This window comes from Cherax quadricarinatus, unplaced genomic scaffold, assembly GCF_038502225.1.
Source record: "Cherax quadricarinatus isolate ZL_2023a unplaced genomic scaffold, ASM3850222v1 Contig142, whole genome shotgun sequence".
Taxonomy (NCBI): Eukaryota; Metazoa; Arthropoda; class Malacostraca; order Decapoda; family Parastacidae; genus Cherax; species Cherax quadricarinatus.
In genome coordinates, this window is record NW_027195168.1 from 73112 (window position 1) to 86654 (window position 13543).

Sequence of the window (13543 nt, forward strand, 5' to 3'; positions counted from 1 at the left end):
ATTAGAACTTATGGTTGAGAAGAAGTCGTTTATCTTGTTAGCTGTGTCAGTGGGATGCAGTGGTGTTTCATTAGGTTTAGTTAGGGCAATATTCTTGTTTTTTTTCAGTTTGTGGGTCCCTAGAATCCGAGAGAGTGTTTTCCAGGTCTTTTTTATATCTCCTCTTGTGTCAGTGAATCTACTGGAGTAGTATAGTTGTTTGGCTTTCTTTATTACTTTGGTGAGGACTGATGAATAGTGTTTAAGAATGTCTTTGTGTATTAAGCCCTGTCTATATTGCTTTTCATATTGGTGTTTCTTATCAATGGATTTCAGAATGGTGCTGGTTAGCCATGGGCAACCAAGCCGTTTGTTTGTGATCTGTTTCGTTTTTATAGGACAATGTTTGTTGTATAGTCTAAGTAATTTGTTAAGAAAAATGTCTGTCCAGTCATCAATACCATTGGTCTTGGAGAATTCTGTAGGCCAGTCAACAGTCTCTAGGTCAGCTGTGAACTTCCTTATTGAGGCCTCATCATGGAGTCTAAATGAAACTTTGTTGTATTCAAGTGGTGGTTTGCTAATTACTACACTGGGACTTCACTGTGTTCTCGCCAAAACCCATACCACTATCTATTCCTAGTTTAAAGCCCTAACAGCTCCCTCCAATGCCGTTGCCAGTGCCCCCACCCTAGACCTAGATAAGTGAACCCCATCCCTGGTATACATGTTATTTCTGCCATAGAAGAGGTCCCAGTTGTCAACGAATGTTACCGCATTTTCCTTACAGTATTTATCCAACCAGCAATTGACACCAATTGCCCTGGACAACCATTTGTTTCCAACTCCTCTCCTTGGCAAAATACCACATATGACAGGGTTCCCACCCGTCCTCCTAATTATCTCTATTGCTGACTTATACCTGCTAATCAGGTCAGCATTTGTCAGGGTAGCATTTGTTCTGTTAGTGGGTTGGATTTGTGAAGGACCTGCCTAGTATGGGCCAGCAGGCCTGTTACAGTGTTCCTCATTTCTTTAGTTCTTATGTTCTTATTTAACATCACACTTACCTTTATTGAAGACTTGGTTGTGTGAGGGAGGGATGGCGAGTTCATTGTTGGAGAATATGATGCTAATGTCAACTCTACGGCTTATTTATCTGTCACAATTCAACTAATATGTCATAATAAACAATAGTATTAACATAGAAACATGGAATATACTCTAGAATGAATAAAATAAGTCATTATGCACACAAATAACCCACACATAAAAGAGAGAAGCTTACAACGACGTTTCGGTCCAACTTGAACCATTTACAAAGTCACACTAACCAGAAGTGGAGCAGGACGGCTATATATAGGCAGGAAGAGGTGGTGGCAGTAGTAGTAGTAGTCGTAGTACAAGAATGGTATATAATACCGACAAGATGAAATTAAGACACATGCGCAACACCAGGGCATCCCTATCGTAGACGTTTCGCCATCCAGCCAGCCACTGGATGGTGAAACGTCCACAACAAAGACAACCAGACGCCGCACATGTGTCTTAATTTCATCAGTAGTAGTAGTAGTAGTAGTAGAAGAGGTAGTAGTAGTGGTAGTGGTAAAAGTGGGGAAAAAGGAGGACGAGCCAGTCAAATACAAAGGAAGGGGAGTACTGCAAGAGAGCTAGGTGCCCACAGAGGGAGAGCAAGCGCACAGAGGTGTGTGAAAGAGAAAGTGGTGAAATTAATGAAGAAGGTGTTTACTCTATTTCTTGCTCCTCCTGTCCTCTTCAACACTTCAGAGAAACTGGTCGATCTCTTTCTGACAGACTTAGGGAGCACTAAAATAGTGTTAGGCTTGCCGACACTAATAATGCTCTTTTCTGCCATGTCAGAGATCATAGCCATCCTAATGACTGGTCTTCTGCTAAAACTGTCTTCCCTACTTCCAACTCAAACAGTCGCCGTCTAGTTGAATCCTCTCTAATACACAACTTTCCTTGTATGAATCTTAGCCCTGGCTTCGTCTCTGTAGATGCGCTCCTTTCCCACTACATTGTAAAATGCTCCAAACTTCAGAACACCCGTGACTTAACCTGACTCCTCATTTTTTCTTTTTCTTTTTCTTTTTCTTCTTCTCCCTCTTCCCCTTTCCTCTTTCCTTTTTCTCCTCTGGGTTGTCTTTCTCTCTTCTGTCTCGTGTTTCTGTTTCTTCCTTCATTTATTTCACCACTTCCTCTTTCATGCACCTCTGTGTGCTTGCTCTCCCTCTGTGGGCACCTAGCTCTCTTGCAGTGCTCCCCTTCCTTTGTATTTGACTGGCTCATCCTCCTTTTTCCCCACTTCTACCACTACCACTACCACTGCTACTACCTCTTCTACTACTACTACTACTGATGAAATTAAGACACGTGTGCGGCGTCTGGTTGTCTTTGTTGTGGACGTTTCACCATCCAGTGGCTGGCTGGATGGCGAAATGTCTACGATAGGGATGCCCGGGGTGTTGCGCATGTGTCTTAATTTCATCTTGTCGGTATTATGTATATACCATTCTTGTACTACTACTACTACCACCACCACCTCTTCCTGCCTATATATAGCTGTCCTGCTCCACTTCTGGTTAGTGTGACTTTGTAAATGGTCCAAGTCGGACCGAAACGTCGTCGTAAGCTTCTCTCTTTTATGTGCGGGTTATTTGTGTATCGTTCCAGTCATGGTATTGTGCCTTTTTTTGTTATTTAAGTCATTATGTATGTCACAAGGTGTTGTGGTGTTGTTGGGTGTATAAGGGCCACTGAGAGTAAACCATCCATAATGGTGGTGAAGCAGCAGCTGAGGCGGCGGTGTTTTCTGTAGCCCTATATAACTCCAACAACATTGGAGGAGTTAGTAGAATCGCTGAATCACTGAAGAAGGCACCCTCTACCACCATCACTACCATCTTCTACCACTATTACAACTGCTACCACCATCACTACCACCCTATACCACCATCAACCACTATCACAACTGCTTCCACTCTACCACCACAACCACCTTCGTATTTTTCTACAAACTCTTTCTTAAATTATATGTGTTTCTCACATTCTTTACCAAAGAACTGGCACTAGAAGCTTTCTTTGGAGCCATGGTGACTTATTTAGCGGTTGCAAGCACTAAAACGAATGGAATACAGTGGACCCTCGACTAACGATATTAATTGGTACCCGAGAACGAATATCGTTATTCGAGTTTTTTTAGTGTTAGCCGAGGCAAAATGTTAGCGTTAACATGTATCGCTAGTTGGATTTAACATTAGACGATGCCATCGTTGGTCCACTGTATCATGAAATATATCACATGAACTCGTGGGATCATCCTCACTCACTGATAAACAATGGCACACTGCCTGGGAATGGAGTGTGAGGCAGCTCAGGGCTGTGTGTACATGTCCCAGACAAACAACTATTTGCGAGTCAAACGACAGTTCACGAGCCAATGTTTTGATGAAAATAACGTTACGATTTTCGAAAATTACGACTATCAAACCTTAGGATTATCGAGGGACCACTGTATGTGTATTTTACTTTTTTATTGTTTTTTAATGCCTAGTTCTCTTGCTAACTTAATATATGTTAGTGTAAACTTGTTATCTAGTATTTATGTGCATTTATATGTGGAAAAAAAAGTGTTCCACTTTATGGCAATTTCCACTTAACGGCAGTAGTCTGGAACCTAACCTGCTGTGTAAGTGGGGCCCTACTGCAGTAACACACCGCCTCCTCTTCTCCACCTCCTGCTTCCAGTATGCCATTAGCTCTCCTCCGACAGGTAAGGGGCAGTTAACCCCGAAATGGTCCAAACATATATATACGTTCTTACTGCTAGCGCCCCAAACATATACAGTAAGGCCCCGCTTTGTGGCATTTTGCCTTACGGCGTTCCACTAATATGGCGATGTCAAATTATGACCAAAATTTGCTATACGGCAAGCGGTCTTTCAAATACGGCGCCCCCACCCAGTTTGTTTACATTTTCCATGACCACATCTATCATGTCAGAAAACTTTCCAAAATTTCAAGTGTTTTAAAGTTACTGCATATTTTATATGTACAGTGGACCCCCGGTTAACGATATTTTTTCACTCCAGAAGTATGTTCAGGTGCCAGTACTGACCGAATTTGTTCCCATAAGAAATATTGTGAAGTAGATTAGTCCATTTCAGACCCCCAAACATACACGTACAAACGCACTTACATAATTGGTCGCATTCGGAGGTAATCGTTATGCGGGGGTCCACTGTACTCTGATAATTATACTTAAGTGTACCTGTACCTAAATATACTTACACGCTGTGCTGGTGTGCAGGTACACATTAACCCTTTCAGGGTCCAAGGCCCAAATCTGGAGTCACGCACCAGTGTCCAAGAATTTTCAAAAAAAAAATTTGTTATTTTTTCTTATGAAATCGTAGAGAATCTTTTTGTGAAGGTAATAAAACAAAAAGTATGAAATTTGGTGGAAAATTGACGAAATTATGCTCTCGCGAATTTTGATGTGTCAGCGATATTTACGAATCGGCGATTTTGCCGACTTTGACTCCCATTTTAGGCCAATTACATTATTCCAATCAACCAAATTCTTAGCTATTTCACTAGTATTACTTCTATTCTATCGATTGAGCACAAGAAATCGCCAAGTCAACTGTTTCAACTACAAAATAAAGTGATCGGAAATTGTTAATTTGGCCAATTTAACACAAAGTTCAAAATATTTCAATTTCAAAATAGGGTCCAAAATAAACAATGTAGGCATTCCTGGCACTAAACTAACATTTCCTCTGTTCATTAGTTATATTTTGAGGCTTTACAAATAAATTCCATTTTGATTTTTTATTCACATAATGAATTTTTATTCACACCAAAAAATAGAAGATTTACTGTTATGCAATACTGTAATAATTGTATAAATATCATCACCATATTTGTGAATGTATATTAGACCCACCAGCTGACGTGTATTAGACGTGTGAGGTCGTTTGTTTACTCTTGAATATCGGCAAAAATTTTACATTTCCGCTACTTTGAGCTCAGTTTCAAGCCATTTCCAGTGCTAAAACCAATCAAAATCATCTCTATTTCTGTAATATGTCTTCCATTCTATCAAATGAGACCAAGAAATCGCAAATACAACTATAAAAAACATGCGAAAAAACACTGCAAAGTTGCTGTTTTAATCGAAAAATCATGATTTCAGTTTTTTTCTCTCATTATACACAGTGTGCTGCAGGATCTGTTTTATGTGGTGCACACATACCACATAGATGTATTCTCTCATATCTAGGCCCAAATGTACCACTCACAGTTTATCAGAGTGAGCTGAGCTCATGGCGTAGATCTACGGTTTGGGCACTCACCGTAAAGCCGTAGATCTACGGGACGGACCCTGAAAGGGTTAAAATCGCTAAGTCTCTCTCTACTCATGACGCCAATATTACGTAATAATAATCACTTTTGGGCACACTAAATGTCTTATTTTACATCAGTATAGGCATTTTCATTAATCCATCTATGATATTTTCCTCAAAATTATATATGAAACCCATTACATAGCATATAAACATGATACATACACTCACAGAATAAAAATTGACGTAAATATGAGATTTGTTTACAAAGCGGCTGTGTAGGTAGTGCCGGAAGAATTAGGTTTTCTCAAGTCAAACACTGGGGGGTAACTGTAGAAAAATATTCTTTTCGTATGCCTTCACTCTATATATAGCAATTCATGACCCTTGTGGGTTTAGTGCTTTTTATTATAATAATAATAATAATACTATTATTATTATTATTATTATTATTATTATTATTATTATTATTATTATTATTATTATTATTATTATCTTCATTCACTCTAAAAATGGTGTGTTGCTGTTTGTTTATTCTGAACTAACTTGTACAACTTGTACACAATGTAAGAGTATTTGTATTGTGAGGTAATTATTATTATAATAAAACAATATTGAGGTAAATGTTTTACAAACTCTTACAAACGGACGTGTATGAACTAAAAGTGGACACATATTAATATGCATTTATTTCGCCTGACCAAGTGATCGTCCACTACCTGTTCAGTTTGTGTTCTTACATTGTCTCAGCTCTGTATCTCGTTCTCTCTCTTGTTTACTCTTTCGTTAACTAGTTGGCTCTCATTGATGATGGCGTCTAAGCTTAGCTGTGATAAAAAGAGAAGTCATAAGCCTCTTGCTTTAAGTGCCAAGTTAGAGGATGATGGTGTGCCATTCTGATTTTATTCAATAAACACCCTGCCACTCATCTCCCACACATTAATAATAATATTTTAAGGTAAGTAATAAGTGTACTCTGTGTGTATCTTACCTTTTATTGTGTTTTCAATGCATATTTCTATTGCTAACTTAATATAAGTTAGTGTAAACTTGTTGTCTGGCATTTATTGCATATTTTGTGTGTGCTCTGATAATACTTGTGGACGTGTGTGGTAGTCGGGTGGAGGGACAACATTACGTTTTCTCTGCTCAGCCATCAGAGAAAACGTGTAGGAATCTGCGTTTGGCCCAGCCACTCCCTCGCTTCGCTTTTGTTTACAATTTTCGGCATGAATTATTCATTACTTCTACCTTCGTTTATGATGGCATCTAAAGGTAGTTGTTAGAAATGATTAAATTCAGTGAACAAGGCATGTCGATGTTAATATGGCTCTGGCCCACAGTGTAGTTAGCCGGTAGGTGTAGCCCAGGTGGGCTCCACCTACCGGCTACCTACACTGACTTCCTACAAATAAATACTACTCACCTCTCTTCCTATATTAAGCCTACACATATTTTAAGGTAAATAATGAGTGTACTGTATGTGTATTTTACCTCTCTGGGATGTTTTAAATATCGTATATTAAGTATGAGACGGGGAGCCAGGGCTACCTACACCTGGGCTACCTGCACCTGACTTCCTACAAATAAGTACTACTCACCTCTCTCCCTACATTAAGATTACAAATACTTTAAGATAAGTAATGAATTTACTGTGACTGTATTTTACTTTGTGTGTTTTTAATGCCTAGTTCTATTACTAACTTAATATAATAAAGTTGGTAGAATTACCGGCAATATGTAAAGTAAAAGGACACAAGTGCAACTAATGTGACATTTTATTGTGGCAACATTTCGCTCTCCAGGAGCTTTATCAAACCATTATAATGGCTTGATAAAGCTCCTGGAGAGCGAAACGTTGCCACAATAAAATGTCACATTAGTTGCACTTGTGTCCTTTTACTTAACTTAATATAATTTAGTGTAAACTTGTTGTCTGGCATTTATATGCATTTATAAATGGAAAAAAAATGGCGTTCTGCCTTCCGGCAATGTCTGCTTTCTGGCGACAGCCTGGAGCCTAACCCACCGTATAAGTGGGGCTCTACTGTATATACATTTTATTTTTCCTGCCTCCACATTTGGCATGTTTGGCCTGAGATGCCTGGTCAGCACAGAATGGGTCTTAACACTCCATGTGCACCATATTAAAAAGTCTGGGACCACTTAGTACTTTGTGGGAGTGCCAGTTAAATTGAGTGCCAGCTAGAGCAAACAGCACAGCAAACACCAAGGATTCGCTGATGTAATGTCATATTAACACTCCCCTTTTAAGAGGAAAGTGATGTTAACCCAAAGTTTAAGATCTGTCTATCTGTCTCTATCTCTCTTTATCTGTCTCACAGGTACACATAGATACAATTACACAGTGTAAATTACATAGGATAATCTAAAAAATCCTAAGTGCTATACTGTGCTTGTAGATATAATGCATAAGAATACCTGTTGGTTCACAATGGCTCTCTCTGAGACAGAGATACAAGCTGAGAGATGGAAAGAGACAAGCAGACACTGGTGCCCATCAAATGTCATCCCAAGGCAGGTGTAAATGTCCACCTGTCAATGTGTTTGTGACAGTTTGAGTAAAATTTCAGTACCTAATACAGTGGACCCTCAACCAACGGCATTAATCCGTTCCAGAGGGCTTGCCGTTGGTTGAGTTAATTTTCCCCATAAGAAATAATGGAAATAGAATTAATCCGTTCCTGACACCCCAAAGTCTGAAAAAAAAGTTTTTTTTTTTTACATGAAATATACATTTCCTTGTATGGAAAGGAATGGGACAAGCAGAATAAACAATAATTAAATGCCACTCAGCTTTATTGTGGAGTTGTTGTTGAGTGATATGCAAGCAGCAGGGGAAATTCAGAATTGTCTATTGCTTGGAAGGACTTCATTTCCATCATAATTCTCACCCTTTTTAACACAGGCTTGGCACTAGAGACTTTCTTGGGACCCATGGTGGCTTATTTAGCACTAGAAAGAGTGGAATTATCCAAAATATATTGGAGGCACACATGGAAACCAACTGCAACAGCTTGTAAACAATGGCACACTAACTCTTGGAGTGGCTAGGCACACTCAGGCCGTGCTCCAGGCACATCGACACATTCCGGACAAACGTCGTTGGTTAAGTTTTTTGCTGTTGGTTAAGGCATTTTTTTACCATAAAAAGCACTGTTAGACGAAATTGCCGTTACTTAATGCCGCCATTAGTTGAAAGTCGACTGTATTGGTATCAGAACAAAGATTGGTTATGAAATGGCAAGAACTACAATAAATTGTAATTATCAGAACATAAAAAATTATAAAATAATATAAAAATGAGAAAAAAAACGTATATCTTAAATGCCAACTTTTCTGCCTTATGTCAGTAAGTACTGACCCTAATTTTTTTTATTTTAATCCAATAACACTTAGAAAATTTTTCTCTTTATTTCAATGAAAAAAAAAAAAAATTTTTATTTTTCAAAATATTCAGAGCACTGGGCGAGAGAACATTTATATATGTTTGGACCATTTAGTTGTTAAATTTTCATTTACTGTTCAGTATTTCAGTTAAATTTTCATTTAGTATTTATTTTTACAGTGTCCTTGTGCTGTATAATTTTATACATTGTTTTATGTAGTAGTACATTATTAACCCTTTCAGGGTCGGCAGGCCCTCTCCTAAACTTGTTCTCAGGGTCGGAAATTTTTCAAAAAAAAAAAAAAAAAAAAAATTCTTATGAAACGATATAGAGTCTTTTCCCGATCTAATGTCCCCAAAAGTATGAAATTTGATGGAAAACTTACAGAATTATGCTCTCATGAAGTTAGTGGTCTCGACGATGTTTACTCATCGGCGATTTCGCCCACTTTGAGCCCTATTTTCAGCCAATTCCAATGTACCAGTCGACAAAAATCATAACTATTTTGCAAGGACTCCATTTTTTTCTATAGAATGAGTACAAGAAACCACCCATTTACTGATTTCAACTATCCAATAAAGTGGTCAGAAATTGGCAATTTTGCCAATTTCACACAAATTTCAAAAGATGCCAATTTCCAAATAAGGTCCAGAATAAACAAGACTGACATTTCTGGCACTAAAATAAAAAAAATTCTGTTCATTAGTCATGTCCCCAGGCCCCTCTTACATTTCTTTTGCTTTCCACTTTGAATTTTTTATTCTCACAAAAAAATAGAAGATTTACTGTTATGCAGACTACTGCATTAGTGTAGAAATAGTATAAATAATATCAACGCACTTATGAAAGAATGTTAGACTCACCAGTTGACATGTATTGGACTCGTGGCATGATTTGTTTACTTTTGAACTTTGGCAATAATCGAACATTTCTTCTACTTTGAGCTCAATTTCTGTAATATATCTTCCATGTATAAAATGAGACCAGGAAAATTAGAATACAACCATAAATAGCATACGAAAATACACTGTGAAGTCACTGTTTGAAAGCAAAAACACGGTCAGAGTTTTTTTTTTCTCATTATGCACTGTGTGCTGCAGGATTTTTTTATGTTTTGCACACTGACCACATAGACCCATTCTTTGATATGTAGGCCTACCAGCTTTCTTTCACTAGATTTCAAGGCACTAAAATTTATGCACACTAGTACAGCACCAACCCTGGCTTGCAAGCCGTACTAGTACGGCACCAACCCTGAAAGGGTTACTATATTATTATATTGTCATTTGGTGGTATGGAATGGATTAATTCTATTTACATTATTTTTTATGGGAAAAATTACTTTGGTTCTTATTAATTTGCATTGTTGAATTGACAATCCGGAACAAATTAAATTAAAAAACTGAGTTCCTCTGTAAATTGTTGTGACAGAAGTTTGTAAGAATAACTATATAATGCATGTAGTGTTTACCTCATAGAAGGTGGACTGCCTCTGGTTGAGTTCTTCAGCTTGTTCAGAATAACTTCTTCTTGCAGTTCTTATATACTGATGGTGCTGCCTTCATGCTCATGACAGTGCAGAGTGTTGCTGATCTTCAGAGGAGAGTGCAGTGTCAGATAGCAGCCGAGAATTTTCGACCTACTATACTAATTGAAGCCAAGAATGGGCCTTATGATGAAGACAGCTGGGAGTATGTGATGATTGGTGAGGCTGTCTTCAGAAATATTAGCCCATGCACTAGGTATGTTATTTGTATGCTGCTGCCAGTTCATGTTAAAACAGTGTAGAAAAGATTTTTGTTTTCTCATTGTTGATCATTAATGTGACTATGGAACTCTCACACAATTAAACTCAGACTTGAACATTTACATAGGCACTGTCAATAAAACATATAAAATATATAGGACTATATAGTATAAATAGGAAGGTGTTACATTTTACTTGATCAAGGGGTACAACCTCTCAGGTCATTGATCAAGGGAAATATTTTGAACCTGTCCTGAGGTGTGTGACTTACTGAAGGCATTTTAAGTGGGGTAAATGTTAATATGTAATGCCTTGTTCAGTTAGCTCTCAGGAACTTAGTAGAATTTTAGAAGTAGAATTAAGACTTGTAAATGATTGTTATAGTTCTCAGAGAGGGGAATGAGAAATGATCTCATCTGAATAGGAAGGACTATAAGTGTGATAAGGAATGTGAAGTGGTTGGCAGTAATAGAGGGTGTGCCCTTCATTACTGGCTCTAATGAATGGAAAGTGATTTCCAGAGGTGTCAGAAGAATGAAATAGAGGAATGGTGATGCAGAGTTGAAGAACAGAGATTGCTTTGTTCTTTAGGATGAGCATACTTAATTTGACTTGTTGCTATTCCACATAATTTTTTTTATTAACACATTGGCCATTTCCCACCAAAGAAGAAAGATCAGAGACTAGCACAAATTCTAAGAGCCAAAAAGAAAAGAAAAAAAAAATACTATTGTTAAAATCACAGGAAAAATAAGATAAAATTATTAGAAATAAGTATAGAAGGGGAACGGGTGGGAACTAGGCCCAAAGGTGTTTCCACACAGTGGGTCGTGTTATTGTATACTTAAGGATTGTTATTCATATCGTCATACATAATATAGCGAGTGATTGATATTCAGTGATATAGTGATCTTAAATTGTGGATTACATCAATCTTGCAAATTTCCAGTGCATAGTGTATAATATATGGAATGTATATGTATATGGTTGAGCAGCACTAGTGAATTATTGCCAGATGTCGACAGAGAAGTGGAAATAAGAAAACAGATGAATATTTAACTGTCATGTAAGTAATATAGCAAGGGATAATGATATGAATGTGCAGTGATACAGTGAACTGAAATTGTGGCTAAGAGTAATCTTAATTAATCCCCAGCGCATAGTGTACAATATATGGTGTAATATATAGGAACAAATTGTGGTTGAGTGGCACTAGTGAATTATTGCCAGATGTCGACAGAGAAGTGGAAATAAACAATCAGATGAGTATTAAGCTATTGCCATAAGTAATAAAACAAGTGATAGGGGCATTGATGTGCAGAGATATAGCGATCTTAAATTGTGGCTAATAACAAAGTGAACATAATGTAAAGGAAAAGGAATAAGCCAAATGACCTTGCTGTGTGATGTGTCCTTCCCGTAACCTCTTATCACCGATCCCCCCCCCCCCACCCAGTGTGAAGGGCCCCTATGCCCATCCCAAACCTCTCTCCTCAAACCACCCCCAACCAGCAGGAAGGGTATCCCCCCACACTCACACCCCTATCCTCTTTCTCATGTCCCAGCACCTACAACTCCAGCCCACCACTCAAAACAACCCACCAGTCACCATTCACATGGCCAGAAATAAGATCTGTTGCATATGTAAAAAAATTTTTGGGAGAAATATTAGGGACATTGATTGTGAAATATGTGGTAAAACATCCCATATATTATGTACAAAGCTTAATTCAACCATGAGAAATGACCTAAAACAAGAAAGACAATTCTGGATTTGCCCCAGTGAGATGGAAAGCTGGTTGGGCATAAGAAAAGTACTGAAAAGTGAAAACCTAGAAAGCGTAAGAGAGTTCCTGAGGAGCTTGCCAGATATATTGAAGAGTGGAAAACAAGGGGTAAGAAACAAGGAAAGGAGGAAAGTGCAAATAAAGGTAAAAACTAAGGAGTTGAAATAAGAGTGGAGAGCGTCATTCAGAGCAAGTCGGAAAAGAACAAAAAATTGGTACATAGCATAGAGAAAAGGGAAAGGGAGGAAGAGAAAGCTAGAGCAGGAACAAACAAAAATGAAAAATGGGGAAGAAATACAACTCGCAGAGAGACTGATGCTTCTTGTATGGGACGATGAAGTGGAGATGAGATCTTTGGCTTCCTTCCTCTCTCTGGGCACCACACTTGCTATGACCACCACTTCCACCAATATTGCAATTTATTTGGGTTCCTGTACAAACGGGGAGATAAATGGTACTCTTTGGAGGCTACGTTACTTTATTTTGGGTCTTGGTACACAGGCAGTGTGTTCAGTTGCCTGGGAGAGAATGATGGAGTAGATCTTGTTGACTGAGTGAGCTCGGCTACCAGAATGAGAGAGAGTAAACGTGGTGTGGGCTGAGATTGGTAGGCCTATGCCACTAGGTGTCAGCACCATAGTGCCATGAAATATGAACCCAACTGGGCATACATGCTGTCTCATCACTCTCTTGAAGATTTTTATGATGTGGGAAGTTAGGGCTACTGGTCTGCAATTTTTAGCTAGTGTTTTACTACCTCCTTTATTAATGTTGGTAGAATTACCAACAATATTAGCAATAATAGTATTAGCAAGAATCTTCCTCAGAACAGTAAACCCTGACATTACATAGTCTCTGCTACACAAGAACACCCATCTCAATCCACCTGGTGTTAGTATATAAGTGCCAGTCTCCTTGCCTCTGCTCCAGAATCTTCACTACTATGGTGCTTTTGACACCATCTCCAAGGCTAAGGGACTGATTACCTCATCTTTTGTATATAAACCATACCCCGGCCGGGATTGAACCCGCAGTCAGAGAGTCTCAAAACTCCAGCCTGTCGCATTAGCCACTAGACCAGCTAGTCACAATAAGATTCGTCCAGCTAGGTATATTTCTACACCATAGGAAGGTTAGCACAGGCACCACTGTGCCTGTGCTAAAACTTGCATTTGTGGTCACAGTGGTGCTTGTGCTAACCTTCCTATGGTGTAGAAATATACCTAGTTGAACGAATCTTATTGTGGC

At 38.5% G+C, this 13543-nt stretch overlaps 1 protein-coding gene across 1 annotated transcript in view; it reads left to right on the forward strand.

The window, feature by feature from the left end:
* Positions 1–13543, forward strand: part of LOC138851227 (mitochondrial amidoxime-reducing component 1-like) — a gene marked incomplete at its 5' end in the record, with an annotated part of 131661 nt that overhangs the window by 63701 nt on the left and 54417 nt on the right. Inside the window, 1 exon segment of the mRNA XM_070080092.1 lies at positions 10298–10503. Coding sequence (XP_069936193.1) covers positions 10298–10503 — 206 coding nt within the window.